This window comes from Myxocyprinus asiaticus, chromosome 46 (genome assembly GCF_019703515.2).
Source record: "Myxocyprinus asiaticus isolate MX2 ecotype Aquarium Trade chromosome 46, UBuf_Myxa_2, whole genome shotgun sequence".
In the NCBI taxonomy this organism is placed as follows: domain Eukaryota; kingdom Metazoa; phylum Chordata; class Actinopteri; order Cypriniformes; family Catostomidae; genus Myxocyprinus; species Myxocyprinus asiaticus.
The window spans coordinates 18,398,812-18,418,903 of record NC_059389.1 but is presented as its reverse complement, the minus strand read 5'-3'; the positions used below and the strand labels follow the sequence as shown (position 1 = coordinate 18,418,903).

General features: G+C 35.8%; 1 protein-coding gene across 7 annotated transcripts in view; it reads left to right on the top strand.

The window, feature by feature from the left end:
- The window catches only part of LOC127436336 (protection of telomeres protein 1-like), a 65,438-nt gene that overhangs the window by 35,561 nt on the left and 9,785 nt on the right, over nucleotides 1–20,092 (top strand). For 6 of the 7 annotated variants that reach the window (XM_051690435.1, XM_051690431.1, XM_051690433.1 and 3 more), the window contains 3 exons: nucleotides 18,698–18,867; nucleotides 19,365–19,456; nucleotides 19,539–19,562. In XM_051690435.1, the coding sequence (XP_051546395.1) occupies nucleotides 18,698–18,867; nucleotides 19,365–19,456; nucleotides 19,539–19,562 (286 nt within the window). The remainder of the gene's footprint in view (nucleotides 1–18,697; nucleotides 18,868–19,364; nucleotides 19,457–19,538; nucleotides 19,563–20,092) is intronic. The other variant, XM_051690432.1, reaches the window with a different exon arrangement.

Here is a 20,092-nt window from a genome sequence, read left to right as displayed (position 1 = left end):
CGAATACGAACGCGTTTGACGCATGCACACTTTGACTGCTTTGTGATACTCTTTTAGTACAGTCAACGATTGGTGCACATGCCAACGATGCACACAGACGAGGACTGTGCACATGTCGAGAAAATATGGACCATGCACGGACAGTCTGCGCAGACTGTGCTGATGACAAAATTTGCCTCACGCATACTATGCGCGGAGCAATCAACAACGTGGATAACCGAAGTGTACTTTGGCCTTTAGGGCTAGGATTAGGCGCTTGTACAACATTCTTATCAATCTATCATTTCCCTATAATTAAAGGGGTAGTTCGTGGTTAGGGTATGGGAATAAAGGGTTAGGACTATGTTTCTTTGATAGAAATTTTTCAAGTCACGTAAATGTCTTTAATGAATAGAAATATTTCTAGTTTTGCTGAGTTCAAGAATGTAGATTAGGTTTTTGCTCTTTGTGAGATAAAAACTTGCCTCCATGTCAGTGTAATGACATCATTTTATCTGTTGAGGGTCATTATTAGTGACATTTATCCACTGAGTATAATCATTTAATTTTATTAGTTCCAACAATTAGTACCTGCCATCCTGCCATTGTCTACAAAGTTATATATATTAAAAATGTATCCTGTTCACATGAATGACTGTAAAGATTATAGAAAAATAATGGAAATGTATTGGTCAAAAAGTTCAGGAACCTTACCTATTGGTCTGAAATCATGTTTGCAAATAAAAATGTTGTTTAGCTTTAATAGAGTACAACAGTCTAGTATTTGAAGCCATTTTGTAGTGGATTTACTTCAATGTTTATGGTCCTGCTGCATCACCCAACTTCTACTGATCTTCAGCTGGCGCACAGCCACCTTGACTTTATCCTCTAGGATATCTTGATAAACTTGGGAATTCATTTTTTCCTCGATGATGGCAAGCGTTCCAGGCCCCGAAGCAGCAAAGCAGCCTCAAATCATAATGCTCCCTCCACCGTACTTCACAGTTGGAATGATGTTTTGTTGGTATGTGGTGCCCTTTTTACGCGAAACGTAGTGCTTCATGTTCTTCCCAAACTATTCAACCTTAGTTTCATCAGTCCACAAAACATTTTCCAAGCAGCATTGTGGAGTGTCAGGGTGGTTTTTGGCAAACTATAGGTATGCAGCAATGTTTTTGTCGGAAAGCAGGAGCTTCCTTATGCCTTTTTAATGTTTTCCGTATAGTAGACTCATGAACAGAGATGTTAACCAGTTCCAGTGATTCCTTCAAATCTTAAGTGTCACTCTACGGTTATTTTTATTTATTTTTTTTTACCTCATTGAGCATTCTGCGGTGTGCCCTTTGAGTCATCTTGGCTGGACGGCCACTTCTAGGGAGAGTAGCCACAGTACTAAATCGTCTCCATTTATAGGCAGTTTGTCTTAACTGTGGACAGATGAATATCTAAGGTCATCGAGATAACTTTGAAACCCTTTTCAGCCTTATGCAAAGCAAAAATACTTGATTGAAGGTCTTCTGAGATCTCTTTTTTTGTGAGGCACATCAGCAGATCTTTCTTATGAATAGCAAACTTAAAATGTTTAAGTCAAAGTAGCTCTAACCCACACCACCAATCTTGTTTCATTAATTGGATGCCAGGTTTGCCAACTCCTGACTCTAATTAGCTTTTGTTGACATCATTAGCCTAGGGTTCACATACTTTTTCCAACCTACACTGTAAATGTTTGAATGATGTATTTAATATGTACAAGAAAAATACAATAATTTCTGTGTTAATAGTTAAAACGGATTGTGTTTGTTCATTATTGTAACTTGGATGAAGATCAAATCAAATTTTATACATAAATGCATGCAATTCCGAAGGGTTCACATACTTTTTCTTTCACCCACATTTTTTCAAACTTCACACAGCGCTTATAAAAAAAAAAAAAAAACATTATGCTGAACGTTAAACAAAAACTCTTTACTGTTAAAAAAAACTAAAATACATACAGTAAATACAGGTAGTACCAAAGGGTTTATATACTTTTTCTTGCCACTGAAGATATCGGAATGTATTGCAATAAACTGAAAATATATTGTTTCTTTGCTTATGATCAACTACTTTTAATGAATAGTTTTATATTTTTACAAGATTTTAATTTATTGGGAATGTAGTTCATTTCTTCATGAAAAAATGACTGTCTTTTACCTTTTGTCTTTTTGTCCAATTTAAAAATATATATATATGTTATGTGATTCATCACAGAGCTGGCTGGTTTGGTTTATGACTTAGAATTATTTATGAAGGATTTTATGAAATCCCTATGGAAAGAAAATGAATGGGGAAAATACTGTTACCAAGATGTCTGAAAAAATGGGTGGGCCCTCTTGCGCTCTATAGGGGACCCTCTTCCTGTAAGAAAACCTGTCCTGCAGGAGCAGTAATTAATTTTACCAGTCTACACCCCAAAATATGAAACTATCAACACCTATGATCACTATTTTTAACTTTAGCAGCAGTTTTTACTGTTATGCCCTGTTACTGTAGCATCACCCAGCACTGTAGACCCACGCACCCACCCCAGCACCTTTAATGATGAAAAAGGTGTCAGGTAAGATTGTGAGCAAATCCTGTCCTGGCTTATTTGAGAGGTGTTCAGTCCTCTTGAGTTGTTTGATTGTGTTTGTGTCTCTTGAAACCTCTCCTGCCTGTTTTCACTCATCAAAGCCCCCCAAAAATGTCCTCTCAAATGTGAAGGTCTTATAGCAGCTTTTGAAATATATAATCTACAAAACTACTGGCAACATTTCTGCCATCATACTTTTCATGAATATTTTAACAGGAGCAGAGCTTTAATGCCACTTTTTGAGAGTGTCTGTACTTTTTAGAAACCTCATATTGTTTCTTTTCTCTTTGGTTAATGTATAGATGCTCCTATGATTGTCGTAAAGCCACCCAAAACAAGTGTCTTTAAATCGTTGAATTAGCAATTAAAAGGTTGGTAAATCATTTATATTACAGTACATCTACAGCACTTATACAGATTTTTTTGTTTGTTTTTTTTTTTTTGCCTCTATTTCAGTAGTTTGCAGGGAAGGCTGGTATATGAATATTATTATAATTTATTTATTTATTTTTCGCAGTTAAGAATTTTTGTTTAACTTTCAGCATAATGGTTCTTTTGAATAAGCGCTGTGTGAAGTTTGAACAAAGGTGGGTGGAGTGAACTCAATGTTCAAAAGAGGAAACAGTGAGTTGCTAAATATTCAGGTTCTCAGTGTAACAGCTTTTATTCAGCCCTGTTAATTCCCACATGGTGTGTCTATGTTTGTAATCATGATAAATACAGGGTTGCGATTGTCTTGGAAAACCTGGAAATATAAGGAAATTATAAATTTGTGATTTTCAGGCCAGGAAAATTAATGGAAGTTAACCCTTTAACCACAAAATAAAATAAAAAAATATTATTAGAATATTAATTAATAACTACAGTCTTGACCAACACAAAATAGGTATTGTTTTAAAGCTTAGAAGCTCTACTTTACAATGCATGTTTGAATTATGACCAAAACTGAACAAGTGCTTTGAAATTTGCAGATAAATGAGAAGTGTTACATTTTGTTAATTTATTGAAAATTTTGCACTGCACATATTATTGTAATTGGTAAAAACATCAAACTCATCAAATAGCCATGTGTCATATGTTGTTGGCAAGCTCTCAAAGAGTAGAATACAACCAGCATATTTGTTTTACTCACAGACAAAAATATAGCAAGTAATAGCTAAGTGTATGTCTTTGACAAATGTTTCATGTGAACAGGTGTTGCTCGTATGCTGTGTTTACACTTATAAATTCACAAAAAATAAACAGAACATAAAATATCACATACCATTACTTAGAGGAGGCGATTGTCTTTTAAAAATGACCCCAAACACAAAGTAATCGGATACATAGATCTTTAGATAACCCACACGAATCACAATGTGCACACAGCATCTGACTATCTGGCAACAAACATGTTAGCTTTCCTGAATCAGATGACATCATCGGAAAATGACACTTTTTGGAACCTAGAATAAATGATTTTTGTAATGCTATAACTTTTGAGTGCTTTGTCGTATCAACACAAAATTTTACTCAGTTCCAGGCGACATGATTGGGAACAAAACAAAAGTTGTTCAGAGCCACCTTATTTACACCCTGAGATAACGAATGTCAAATCAGAAAAATAATTTTTTGTGATTTTTCAGCAGTTTCTTAGGCAGAGAGTCTCAGAATGTATCATAATCTATATCATTGAACATTTTGAAAAGTTTTCTTTAAGATGATACCAAACCCACCTCGTGTTTTTTTTTTTTTTTTTAGTTATAAGAGTTATAAGTCTTTAATTCTGGGCATGCCACTGAAACATGACATCTTTAAAAAACACCGTCAGAGCTTAAAGGGTTAAAACAATCTTAAAAAGTCTTTGGGAATTTCTGTAGCCAATATATGTTTTTGTAGTTACTGTATGCTCAGATTTAAAATATTTAATGAGCTTTAAAATTGCTCCTTGAGTGTTGTCTCTATAAAATAATTTTTCAAAACATTATTCAAAAATATTGAATGACTTGTCAAAGAAAAATCATGGAAAGTCATGGAAAATAGTTGGTCAAAAGTTGTAGGAACCTTGTAAATATGAATTTGATTGCATAAAAAACTGACTCATTTAAGCAAATTGGTTTATTTAGACGGATCATGTTAAACGTTTTACCAATCAAATAAATTATTCTCAATTCAAATCTTTTTTTGTAGCAAAATATTTAGTTCAGTGCTGCTGTTCATCACTTTCTTGAATTGGATCCTTTTTTTTTCCCCTTCTTTTTTTTTTTCGTTTTTACTAGTATTTGGTGTAAATGTAGTGTTCAGGTTTACTGTTGTTACCCCCTTTGTTTTTGTGCCAGATAAATACTGCTCTGAATTAAATAATAATGATAAAAATAATACAATAGAAAATCTATTATATATTTATAAAGATACTGAATCCTTTAAACAGCTACAATTTATTTAGCTACTTTTTGAGTGTAACTAGTGTGGCTAACTACTTTTTTAAAAGGTAGCTTGACTGAAGTATAACTTAAATTATGATTACAGTAGCTTGTAGCTTGGCAAGCTACAGTTTCAAAATAGCTTCCCACACACTTATTTTATTACTTCTTTTTCAAAATTTGAGAGACTGATGTGATCTTAACATCAATCAAAGATATTGTGTTCTTCATAGAGTTCTTCTGTATGTGTTTCTTCCCTAACACTATGTCAGCATGAAACAATGGGCCTATCCATCACCTGCTGGCCATGACATTGTTAAAGCATATCTCTTCATCCACAAACTATCTGTTGGACTAACATATATAGAGTTATGCCAATAGATCAACTGCCCTTATCTGCAGATAAAGAGACCATTTCACTCTTAGAAGCAGAGAGTTGGGATTCCATTGTGAGATGCATTCACGTCGGCGCCATCTATGTATTTATAATTTCATCATAAACTACAGCTTAACAAGTCTGGCTGTTATATCAAAGTAACAGTATCTGAGAGAGACTGTATTAAGCCACTGCTTTCAGGATATAAATCTATAGTTCATTTAGCCTTTTATTTGCTTTACGTTAGAGGAGTGGCAAGCTGCTGGTAATATATTTTTCGTTTGCACCCCGATTATGTCATGTATTTATTAAAGGTTCTTTTTGGAAATGATGATAGCTCATTAATGCTCAAGCCTGTTAGTTTGAGGCTTTCTTTGGTTCATTGCTTAAACTTTGGATCGTGGACTCTACGTGTCTTAATCAATTTCCAGCAACAAGTAGTTTGTCTTACCACACAGTCTCACAGAGCCATGAAGCATTAAGAATGACATAATAAAATAAAAAACCGTTGAAAAATATATAACTATTGACGCCATTGATTAAAACCTTAGAACTCACGGTAAGTCTGTCTTTAAAGGTTTATAAGAAGTTATTTTTGAAAATCAATTCCCCTATAGAGAAAGTGAATGGGATTTTAACTTCTGAAACCCAACTGTTGCGCTTGATTAACTGCCTCAACAAAACTGAATGTCTTTCAAATATATGATGATCTGAACCTTACTGATGAGCTGATATTAGTGTAGACAGTGCAAGCCTTGCAAGCACACTTAAAAAAATAAGGATTAATTTATAGACAATTGAAATGTTCAGTGCTTAAACAATTTATTCTTTTGAAATGGTAACTTAATGGCCATTGATCAATTCTTCTATCAGAATGCAATTTATCCACAAAAGATTGCGTTGAATTGGAATATTTCCCCAACATTATCAATATCCTGGGACGTATCGCCACTAATATTGTGTGAAATTGCTTGAGCTCAGAATTGAGGAGGCAGCAAAGGAGAATAAAGCCAGCCATTAGGATTAAGTGAACTGGAGAGAGATAGCTTTATGAGAGAGGAGAGAGAAGGCCAAATCGATACGGCTGTTACGGTGAATGGGGGCCATCATTGTGGGGGGCTACACACATACCTGTACATACTGTCTGACTTCGTCTTACACCATATATAACTCAGTGTGTGAACATCATATAGGTGTAGCTTATCACACATTATAAGAAACAACACAGATTATTCAGTTTTATTACAGAAAGGCTGAAAGTTCCACTTTTAAGACATTCAATTTGTACACATCAACATAGCCTTAAGGTTAGGATGTACTTCGGTTTTTATGTCAAGCGCTGTAGCCTTCTAATGTATGTTCATTTGATCATGAGCCTGTACTGATGCATTCGATGTATGCACACTATGACTGCTGTGTGGTACTCTTTAGTACAGTCAACGGCTGTTTTCCTGTAAAACGCTGTTAACATATTTAACGGATATATGAATATGAATATGTGAAATATGTGTATTGAAATAAATTTTGGTTAAAAAAAAAGCGCAACAGTGCCCACCCACTTTTTCAGCCTGCTGAAGTATTTTTACCATTCATTTCTTCCATAAGGATTTCATAAAATCCTTCATAAAAAGAGTTTTAAACCATCCGAGGTGAATCATAACATAAAAAACTTTGAAATTAAGCAAAACTTTATTTGTACATTTTTGTGCAAAAAGAAAGGTACAAGACTGTACCTAATGCCTTTAATTAGGCCATGAATTACAATCCCATGAACAGCAAATTATGTTATAAATTAAAATATAAAACTGTTGATTTGAAGTAGTTGATTCTAAGTATAGAAACAATATATTGTAACTTTATTGCAAAATATTAAGACTTGGGTAGGTAGAATTGATTGTGTAATTCACAGTGTGTCATGAGAGTGGGCGGCCACTGCAGAGCTTGTTTGGTGGGCTTTGTTTGCCGCAGTTCTCTGATTGGTGGCTCTTTCTCTGCTGGATCATGGGTAGTGTAGTTCTTCACCAGGAATTCTGCTATTAAACACGATTTTTAAACAATGAAATGTGTGGCTTCAACAGAGGCATATACCATCAATAAACAACGTCGGAGGTCCTGGCTGGTCTGTCTTTAAAGTTTCCTAGATTATTGTTAATATTCAATTCACCTATGAAAAAATGTATAGGATTTGCGCTTTTTTGTCATTCTCACCATGCCTGTAGGGTACAGTAAGTTTCAAGTCAGCACCACCTTCTGGTTAAAAGTTATAAGTGGGACCACACGGAATCGATGTGCGTTGAATTCTGCACATTTCCGCAGATTTGGAACCCCTGTAAGTCACAAAGTTCGACACATTCCGCCCCGTGTGTTTATTTATTTGGGCTAATTTGATTATGCTTTCAATTTCCAATAAGATTTCAGTAGTCTTAGACCACAACAGCTTTGATTGGTCTGCTTTGCAATGAAAGACAGTCCCCCAGGATGACAAAAAAGATATCTGAAGTAGCGTAAATTTTTTTCCAAGATTATTTTAAGATCCACGAATCATATCACATTGTATTTGGATGCATGTTTTAAATAGGCAATTGTTTTAACTGTTTTTATATTCTGTTTATGTTTCATGAAGTTAAAAGTGTTTACTACAGGACTTTATAAAACAGGTGAAAAATCCTATAGACATCCATTGAAGGAGGGACCAGAATAAACTCTTTTGACTTTGGACAGAAAGCAACCACCTAGAACACCCTAGCAACTGCATAGTAACGCTATGGTAACCACGCAGAACACCGTAGCATTGTGTGGAATTATGGGAATTAATAGTTTGGCCAAAAAATTTTTTTCTCTCATTTACTCAACCACATATCGCTCCAAACTTTATGAAGACTTTCTTTCTTGCATAGAACACAAAAGGAAATGACAGCCTTAATCCTCGTTCTTTAATTGTATATAAAAAAGATGCAATGAAAGTGAATGGTGACTGAGACTAACCTATGGCATAACATCTCTTTTTATGTTCCATCGTCTATACACATGAGTACTCTTTACTCCCGTATACATGTGGTTTGGTCAGTAAGCAGCTTTCTCCACAGCAACGTAATTTCCCTGCGACGCTTGTGTAACTAACAAACATGGCATCCGAGGAAGACTTTCCTGTTTTATTCTCTGTTGCTTCGCTTTATTTTCAGATATTCCAGAGTTGTTGCTGATTTTGATTCTTTAACATTGCATCGCAACCTACAGCGGAATTGCGCTACAATAGTGAGGCTTCCCTCTTACGTAAAACTCTGGGATTCCCCCGATGCACTAGCGCATATTCGCGAATTTGAGGACAGTTGATATTTTACATTGGTGTGTATAAATGGGTATAGTTTATAGTGTATGTCAGGGCTCCAGACTAAAAAAATTACTTGGGAGCCATTGGCTCCTAAACTGAAACATTAAGATGCCAAATGGCTGTTTTTGGTCGCCAAATCACAGAATTGCTCGATTTAGATTGCTGTTCAGAAACCAGATAGAAAGCCGAAGAAAAGGAAGACAGCTGATAACCCATTAATCTGAGGTTTAATAAACAGTATATATAGTTGAAAAGATAATTTTGCATCCCCTTTTGTCTCGTAAATGTTCACACCCCTTTCATAATTTATACAAATATAAAAGATAAAAAAGAACAAAAAGAATAAAAGTGGTATACAATACGGGACTTTTAATTATAAAGAAGCCCGAAATACACATGGGACTCTTATTTTGAAATGTCTGCACACCCAGTTGTGAATACACTGACGGCTGATTCGCTGAGAAAGTGAATCTGATTCAAACTGCTAACCTGAGCTCCTGAGTTCAAACCCTCTGTTCTTTTTGGATGATTCATGAAAAAGATCGGGTTCAGAAGAGTATTTTGTTCACGACTCTCTCGCACTGGGTTTGTTGTTGCGTGCAGTGCAGCAAGCTCGTCAGAAACAGAACGGGTGAAAAGCGGCGGAGACACACTGGTCTAAAAATGTATTAAATAAATCACAAGATGAAATCTGAAGAAACCGCATATAAACGCATGCAACCTGACTGTCGCCAATGGCGACTAGATTTTAAATTATTGTCGCAATCAATTATTTTAGTCGCAGTCTGGAGCCCTGTATATACTTTTCTCACTGTACTCCGAGAAATGAATTTTTTCCACTGTGTCGACTTTTGGTTGGGCTCCATCCTGTGACATTTGTCATTCTGTTTACACATGCGCACTCTTCAAAAATCTGTTAGAACTTCGCTGATGTTTTTAAATGGCAGCATAAGCCATGTTCTCAGGTAGAAACCCAGGTGTGTTGCACCGTATTCTCTTAATCCCTTAAACGGCGTAAGGAAATCGGCGTTCTCGTTTACATGACATTTCAGAACACCGCTTTCTGCAAAAACCGTGGAATAAACCATTTTCTTAAGTGCATGTAAACGTGGTCAATGAATCAGTCAAACCAGCTCACAGATTGGTCTAAATGATTCATTAGTAGGCATGGGAATTGAAAGAAATGTATTGATTCCGGTTCCGATTAAAATTCCTCTTCAGATTCCTCTCTGATACCTCAATAGTTCCATTAACATTTCTTTGAGGATGAAATATTTGAAAATAAATAATAAAAAATGTGCGTTTATTGCACTCAGCAGCCTGTTACCAAATGATGAGTTAAATTTAAAACAGTTTTTGTAAAAGGCGTGTTTACAGACTTTTTAATGACTTCAAATATTTTTAAGAGGCATAAATGCTATCCAAAAATTGGTCCTGCTGTACCTGTATTTTAAATAAAATTCTAACCCCCCAAAAAATGTGCTAATATATACCATTAGTTTATTTTTTGTATGAAATGTCACTGATTACAACTAAACTTGTAATGTGTTGACCTATCTTTAACTAAACATTGTCATAAGAACAACCAACTGCACTGCCTGATTTAAGTCTCAGGAGCCTTCAGCAACACATTACATAAACATGTAACATGGTAACAGTTCTTGGTTCATTTTCAGTCGGACATGACCGAAATCATAACTTCCAGGGTTAATTCAGCAACTTCTCTGACTGAAGTGTTTTTGATTTCACTAAAAAGAACCGGCTCATAAGAGTAATTTAAGGAACAGCATTACATTGGCCGTGCTGTGTGTTTGGGGCTATAGATTCAAAAGAAGCGACTCATGTGTTTGGTAATTGGACCACACTTTAAGCACTGTGTGTTGTGTGCTTTGGATTCAAAAGAACCAGCTTATAAGAGTCATTTGTTCAGGAATTGGATGCACGGGTCGCATTGTGTTTTTTTATGCTGTGTTTCAGTAGAGAGGCAGTGCCGCCGCTGAATTGCACCACAGGAAACACTATTTTAGTATGGTGTTCTGTCCACATCTGTGGAAAAATGCACATTCAAGAACCGTTAACAGAACCGAATGTCATGAAAATCATATGGTTCTGGTATTTATTTAAAAATGGAACCAGTTCCCAACCATATTCTTTAGTGAATCAGTCTGAATTTGAATAATTTATTTTATTTAGAAATGTTTATATATTAAATGCAAACCACTGGAGATGTCATGGAAATTCTTTGGTCAATTGTGGTAACCCTATTTATAGGAATTTTGTCCTAAATTTGGTCTGCATTAGAATGAAACATTTGAAAGAAATACATTCTCCTCACGTTCTTCCAAGAATATTTTTCAAATCAAAAAGTGTTTCACATGATTCCCTTTTCTTACCGCTTTTATTAGATATGACTTGTGCAAGCATGTGGTGGGACACATCAGGAATTGTCGGCTGTCTGTCTTAAGCACAGTATTTGCTGACAAAATGCAGTGTGTCTTTGAAAAGAGAAGCAGGCACAGAGAGAATAGCTGCAGTGTTACAGACTCTTTCAGAAATTTGCACAGATAGATGTTTTTGTACTTTTTGGCGAGCCCATATTCTTCTGTCCAGACTAGCGAAATATTAAAAACATGAAATCTTTAACGAGTGGCTGCTGGCAATGACGATGACAATGAAATGAAGAACCCAAGTGCAAATTTATTAATAAACGTGAAAACCAAAAAACCCTAACTACAAACGTGACACAAAAACATGAACTTGACTTGACTTAAAACTTGACATAAACATGGCTTGACATAAACTGACAACGTTACCAAACACACAATACCTGACAAAGCACAATGGGAAAACATGAGGGCTTAAATACATGGACATGGGAGAACACATGACAAAGATAACCAATGAACAAACAGAACTGATAACAGGATATCAAGACAATAAACCAATGAAAACAAGACACATGAACATGGAGGGAAAACAGGACATCGCCTGACTTGGGACACATGACATGAAACAGGAAAAAAACTTTTCAAAATAAAAGACTTGAAAAACATGAATCAACAAAATACACATGACAAAATCCTTTGCGTACAGTAGTGTAGGATAGAATGTATAGGCATAGCATAAATTTAAAGGAATACTATGGGTCAAACTCAATAGACTTTAACCCATAATAGACAAAGTTTCTCATTTGTTTTGTGTTGGCTTTGGCACATTGGTTGACGTTAACAGTGTCCATGTGTCCATGCTCTTCTGGTCGTGAATCACTTCATTATGTTGCTAAATGAAGTTTTTTTCACCCATCTGGCCAGCGCCATATGTTTTTCAATGAGAAAATGTCCTGACTGTTAAACACTAAAGTTTTTAATATTACCGTCTACTAATATGCAAACGTATTAATATGACATGGGCTGAATAGGGAAGCTAAACAACAGCAGAAGTGTGATTAACCAGTCTAACACATGGAACAAACACAGGATCAAATTATGTATCACTATTAGCCATATTATTAGTTTTTAATATTAAAAAATGTTTAACAATATTTTTTAAAATCCATTTCTATATTATAGAAAATGTTTAATATGATAATAATACAGTTTAATATTATATCATGTAAAATAATAATAAGTTTTTATTATTAGTTTTATTATATTATTGGTATTAGCCACAAAAATGGAAAACATTTTTTACCCCCTTTTAAAAGTAGATGAGCATATTCATTTTGCTATCCAACTATGCATGATTATATGGTAAGTTGCATTTTATTATTTGCATTCAACATGGTTTTTTTCCTGCTGTTCATGACCCCTTTAAAATGGATCTACAACCCATTTTTGGGTCACTACCCTCGAGGGTTTTGAATTATTGTTCCATGTCTTCACTTGAACGCTTTTCCAAGCATACACTTTCCCTGTATTTGTTTGTTTTTTGACAATACAGGTGTTATGGGAAATGGTTTGTCTTTGTGAAAGGCAGCTTTGCTCATTTATGGAGCATCCTACTCTAGCCTTGTTTGTTTTTTTTTTTTCCATTACGTAGACTCCGGACAAGTTCCATGTTATCCAAACGTATACATCAACAAAGCTTTGGTTAATGGAATTTTCCATGCAGGATGCTTGAGCAACACTACAGTTCTTCTGCTGTTCTCAATGGCACCATCAGAGGAGTTTCACACCAACTATTGCACACCTGTGCCGAGCAGCCAGGCTCCTTTCCTTGCTGTGTGTAACCATCCGTGCAGTGAGCGCAAGCAGGAGAATACCAAGTATATGTAGATTCGCCTCTACCAGTGGCTTTATGTGCCGAGTCATTTCTCAAGGAAAATGTTGCAAGCTTGATGGGATATTGGATGAGTTTTGATGTTAGCTTTTCAGTTTGTTAGAGACATTGGTAATGAGGGTAATGATCAGGATGAAATTGTAGCGCGGTTCAGTTTATTTCCGTTCATGACTGTAGGAAGAATCATATCTATGGGTTGTGAATTGAAACTAAAGTACATGTTTTCATGATGGAAGCGACATACATAATTTACTCACCCACCATGGTATTCCAAACCTGTATGGCTTTCTTTCGTCCATGGATTACTGACATTACAGGCAATAGAAACAAGATACAGGGCTGCTAAAACAGACCGCAACACTTGGTGTGCAAAACATGATGACGGTAACAATCAAATAGTAATTTTTTTTATAATGAATGGGTAATTTTGAGTCTAAAATGAACTTAAGAATTCAAAACAAGAAGTTACCAAATGTAATGGCAAAAATAACAATAAAAGTAGTGTAAATTAACTTGCAAACAGTGAAACCATGCAAGCTCATTCGTTATTCAAGCCTGGTGCATACTTGGAACACCAGCTTCGAAACGTTAAGTAAAATGTACTTATTTAATTACCTGTAAAATGTGCTCAAATTAGCTAAATTAATATGACAAGATTTTATGCTTCAAGATTGATGGATGATGACGCATTGTAAAGATAACAAACAATCATGAATAATATTTACTTATAAGCAAGAGCAAGATTTTGAAGTACAAATGTAGAATGTACTTAATATTTTCAAGTTTACGCTTTAAATTATTCAATGTTTAAAGTTTAGTTCACCACAAAATTGCTTTTTTCAGTGTTCTTTTATGTTCATTTACATACATTCTCAATACAATTCTCAAAACATTTTGAATTTCGTGGTCATTTTTGTCATTTTCGGTTGCATTTTTTGCGCCGAACCCCTCTTAATTTTAGTCCATGCTCTGAATGTTTGTCTAGACTTGGTGGATGGAAACACTGTCAGGTTCTAAACCTGGGATCTTGATGTGTTTGACTGCTGGATGACAGTATAAAGGAAATGTTTTGGCTGTTTCAATAGATTAAATCATAATTCTTCAAGGCAGGGGTGGACAGTCCTTCTCAAGTTGTGTTCCCTTTTTAGCTCCAATCTCACACCCAATTTATAGTTAACTAATTCTTAAGTAAGACTGTAATGAGCTGAATCAAATTTGCACATATGGGGATGTATGTTTTCACTGAATGTAGTTACACACTTTTGATATGTTTAAATCTGTTTTGCACCATAGAATAATTAAATATTTGTGTCCCATAAAATAAATGATGCCACCATTCATTATGTTGAAACTGTTTTGGTTTGCTCCATGATGCTTTTTTGGGCTGTTTAAGGAGCATTGTCTAGGGGCTATATTGCTTCCAACCAGTTGTTGTGAATGCCAGCCCTTAGGTTTTACCTCAAATCCCTGTACAAACAGAGACTTGGAGGTAAAAACCAGGCCTGAAAACCCAGAAATGGTGTGTGCCCCATGCCCAGATATAGTGATGTAATCAGCATCCAGCAATGGGATGGCTCCCAGCACTTGTGTAATAACCTTATTCTAAATGCCGAACAGAAATCTGAGGCAGAGAGGTATTGAATGTCAGTGTTTGGTGTCAGATGTCCTTCTCTTGGTTATGTTCAGAAGTTGAAGACTAATGTGAATGTCTTACAAACATTTAATGAGTCCTTTCTTGTGCTACAGTGGAAGTCTCCTATTTTCTTCATGTCACTCACAGTGATCTCAAGGGACCAGCCAAAAACATTTAGTTTTCATCTTCCTGTAAAGTTTAGACTCAGTGGTTCAACCCTGCGCCATACTGCCACCTGCTGCACTGATACTAGAACAGTCACATTTTGGCTATGTTTTTAACTGCAACTGAATGTGGCCCAAATCTTTTTTTCTCCTCAGTTTTTTGTAAGGTTGTTCACATGACATTTGAAATGTAGCCCATATCAGATACAGGTCTGAGCACTCCGTACAAAGCCCCGTTCACACCGCCAGCGACTCTGTGTATGACAAACCCTGGCATGTTCATCATTATAATGTATAATGAATTAAAATTGTAATTGGACGTTATTTTTATTTTAAATGCAGATAGGACAATGCCAATCGAATAATATATCAACAAGTGCTCGAGAAAGACTGTCTTTATGAATAAAGTATTTTTGCAGTCGTATGGTGAAATTTAATTATCATCATTGTGTAAGGATGTAGTATTAGGTCTACTTATGAGCAAACGACATCATAAAATCGAAGGACAGCAGGAAAAATGGCATTACATATATATGGAAGGTAAGAGTTATCTGTAATTCAGATTTCAATTGACTTTCTAGCATTCGCTTTTGGATACTCATCTGAGAAATATAGAAACTGTGTTTTCTGAACGGGTGACACAAGATAAGCGCACTGTTACATAAATCTACTTCTGTATCTTTTCATATGAATATTTTACTATGTGTATTCCAAACGAAACGCTGAACCCATCTGATGAAGCCCATAATTTTATTTTCTTAAAAAGGACCTGAATTTTTTAACTTGAAAGATATGACTCTAAATTTAAAGTTTTAAACCTTAACAGGCCTATATACAAGGTAAATCAAGCATGCTAATGATGAATGTTGAGTAAGATTGATGTACAGTTGAAGTCAGAAGTTTACAAACAACTTAGCCAAATACATTTAAACTCAGTTTTTCACAATTCCTGACATTTAATCGTAGCAATCATTCCCTGTCTTAGGTCAGTTAGGATCACTAATTTATTTTAAGAATAATAGTAGAATGGTTTATTAAAGCTTTTATTTCTTTCATCACATTCCCAGTGAGTCAGAAGTTTACATACACTTTGTTAGTATTTGGTAGCATTGCCTTTAAATTGTTTAACTTGGGTCAGACATTTTGGGTAGCCTTCCACAAGCTTCTCTCAATAAGTTGCTGGAATTTTGGCCCATTCCTCCAGACAGAACTGGTGTAACTGAGTCAGGTTTGTAGGCATCCTTGCTCGCACATGCTTTTTCAGTTCTGCCCCCAAATTTTCTATCGGACTGAGGTCAGAGCTTTGTGATGGCCACTCCAATACCTTGACTTTGTTGCCCTTAAGCCATTTTGCCACAACTTTGGAGGTATGCTTGGGGTCATTGTCCATTTGGAGGACCCATTTGCAACCAAGCTTTAACTTCCTGGCTGATGTCTTGAGATGTTGCTTCAATATATCTACCTAATTTTCCTTCCTCATGATGCCATCTATTTTGTGAAGTGCACCAGACCCTCCTGCAGCAAAGCACCACCACAGCATGATGCTGCCACACCCATGCTTCACGGTTGGGATGGTGTTCTTCGGCTCGCAAGCCTCACCCTTTTTCCTCCAAACATAATGATGGTCATTATGGCCAAACAGTTTCATTTTTGTTTCATTAGACCAGAGGACATTTCTCCCAAAATTGAGATCTTTGTCCCCATGTGCACTTGCAAACTGTAGTCTGCCTTTTTTATGGTGGTTTTGGAGCAGTGGCTTCTTCCCTGCTGAGCAGCCCTTTAGGTTATGTTGATATAGGACTCATTTTACTGTGGATATAGATACTTGTCTACTTGTTTCCTCCAGCATCTTCACAAGGTCCTTTGCTGTTGTTCTGGGATTGATTTGCACTTTTTGCACCAAACTACGTTCATCTCTAGGAGACAGAATCCGTCTCCTTCCTGAGCGGTACGATGGTTGCGTGGTCCCATGGTGTTTATACTGGCATACTATTGTTTGTACAGATGAACATGGTACCTTCAGGCATTTGGAAATTGCTCCCAAGGATGAACCAGACTTGTGGAGGTCCACAATATTTTTCTGAAGTCTTGGCTGATTTCTTTTGATTTTCCCATAATGTCAAGCAAAGAGGCACTGAGTTTGAAGGTAGGCCATAAAATACATCCACAGGTACACCTCCAATTGACTCCAATTAACCAAATAGCCTATCAGAAGCTAATTGTCAAAAGGTTTGACATCATTTTCTGGACTTTTCCAAGCTGCTTAAAGGAACAGTTAACTTAGTGTATATAAACTTCTGACCCACTGGAATTGTGATATAGTCAATTAAAAGTGAAACAATCTGTCTGTAAACAATTGTTGGAAAAATTACTTGTGTCATGTGCAAAGTAGATGTCCTAAACGACTTGCCAAAACTATAGTTTGCTAATATGAAATCTGTGGAGTGGTTAAAAAATGACTTCAACCTAAGTGTATGCAAACTTCTGACTTCAACTGTAAATATCACATTAAATATAACCACATTTTAACACTGGAAAAGTCGTGTATCTGATTTATTTCCACATTTGAAAGTGTCCCAGATCGGATTTGAAAATGTCAGATTCAGTGTGCTTTTTGGCTGTTTACATTGTCATCCAATTAAAGGAATATTCTGGGTTCAATACAAGTTAAGCTCAATCAACAGCATTTGTGGTATAATGTTGATTACCACGAAAAACAGTTTTTTTTTCGTCCCTCCTTTAAAAAAAAAAAAAAAAAAAAAAAGCAAATATCGAAGTTACAGTGAGGCACTTACAATAGATGTGAATGGGGGCATTTTTGGAGGATTTAAAAGCATAAATGTGAAGCTTATAATTTTATAAAAGCACTTACATTAATTCATCTGGTAAAATGTATGTATTATTTGAGCTGTAAAGTTGTTTAAATCATTGTTTTTCAGTTGTTTTAGTGTTTGTTGACATTTCATCATCGTGGCAACGAAGTTGTCAAATTGGCTATATCTTTGCACAGAAAAGGTTAGTAAGCGATTTTATCACACTAAAATCATGTTAACACACATATTGTTTATTGTTGACTAAACTTTTGACACATTGTGAATTATAACGTTTATGGATTAGCCTTCCATTATAAGTACCTCACTGTAACACAGATTTTTGCTTCTTTATTTTTTAAGAAAATGTTGTCAGTTGAGCTTAAATTGTATTGAAACCAGAATATTCCTTTAACAGATCTGTGTCACTTATGTGAAAAAATCTGATTTGGGCCAAATTCAGCTGTGGAGGGATTGTGAACATAGCCTTACACTGTTGATATGAAGGATTTCTGAACCAACGCGTAAAGCAATCACAATTTATGTTTTGTTTTTACATGCTGTTTAGGGGTGGTTTTATTGAAAATAGTTGTAAAACAATGAATGACAGAAATTAAAAATTTACTTGAACAATTGCATGGCAGAAGTGGTACGCATATAACTGTACAGAAAACACTGAGTGCGTTTACATGCACACCAATACATTGATAACTAACAAAGATCAGCTTATTCAAAAAATCCGACAACACAGGAAAACTGCTTTTACATGAGAATTGAAATCTCTGCTTTTGATATTAAAACAGACACAGGCATATGCACATTGGATAAGCTGTAATAAACCTGGTAAAATTGTTTTACATGCAACGTGAAATCGGGGTAATGTGCAAAGATCTTTGTGTGTCAATTGGTTTATACTTTTTATTTTTCTGAAACCGTTAATGCGATTAAAAGAACACGGGTTAAGGTGTTTACATGACCCCACACGTTATCTGCGTATTAAGCATAATCAGAGTAAGATCGTTCATGTAAACTTTTTAAATAGAATTCCTGCCTGCCTAGAAGTAAAGAACATTTTCACTTCAATTTACCCTGTTTGTCTTTTTTTTTTTTCAGCCTGGCTCATTCCTTCGCATCTACAATCTCCATACAGTCTCACAGAGAGTCCCAGACCAGCTGCCAGACCAACCCGAACACCTCGGCTTTCACCTCCACGGGGGTACGTCATATGGACGAGGATTACGCTGCCTACCTGCTGAGAGCCTTGAACTGCAGTCCCTCAGAAGGTGAGTCTACATATTTATAATATACATGCTCTGTCTGCTTATACAGTTGTGCTCAAAAGTTTGCATACCCTGGCAGAAATTGTGAAATTTTGGCATTGATTTTGAAAATAGGACTGATCTGTGTGTGTCACCTTGTATGTCTGTAACAAGGCCAAACATTCAAGGGTATGTAAACTTTTGATCAGGGCCATTTGGGTGATTTCTGTTATCATTATGATTTAAAAAGGAGCCAAACAACTATGTGATAATAAATGGCTTCATATGATCACTATCCTTAAATAAAAGATCAATGCCAAAATTTCACAATTTCTGCCAGGGTATGCAAACTTTTGAGCACAACTGGCGATTTGCTGAACTCAGTAGTATTTTTGATGGAAAATGAAATGTGCACACAGACATCATACTTAAATTAATTTCCATTGACCATGACCTCTGTAGCTGTCTAACTGACACTTCCCTACCATCAACTCTCTCTCACCACACTGATCTGTATTCAGAGTGTTAGAAAATCATGCAGACCTACATGACGATGATGAAGTAGATGATGGCACTCTGTTGGAGATTTGGTACACACCGCCAGAGACTGTAGGTTAGTGGCAATACGTTTGGTTTCTAGGTTCTGTCTCTTGCTCATCTGAACCTCATCTCTATGTGTTTGTGTTTCCTTCTAGTCATGCCAAATGATGATGGACCAGGTATAGATAGTTTAAACTATATGTCACTTGGTTTAAAGGGATACTTCACCCAGAAATTTTAATTCTCTCTTCATTTACTGGCCCTAATTGTCATTTCAAACCTGTATGACTTTTTTGCAAAACACAAAATTTTTATGAATATTCCGGTTTGTCTTTTCAAAACTGGGGCAGTTGGTAGTGTCTCACTTTAAGGCTTAAAAAGCACCCTAAAGTATCATTAAAGTCTGTGCAACTACTTTTTTATTCCAGGTCTTCTGAGGCATATGATTTCGAGAAACAACACAAAATTTAAAGAGATAGTTCACCCAAAAATGAAAATTCTCTCCATCATTTACTCTCCCTCATGCCATCCCAGATGTGTATGACTTTCTTTCTTCTGCAGAACACAAACAAAGATTTTTATAAGAATATCTCAGCTCTGTAGGTCCATACTATACAAGTGAATGGTGACCAGACCTTTAAGCTCCAAACCACATAAAGACCACATAGAAGTAATCCATCAATATTTTTAAGTCCCTTTTTACTATAAA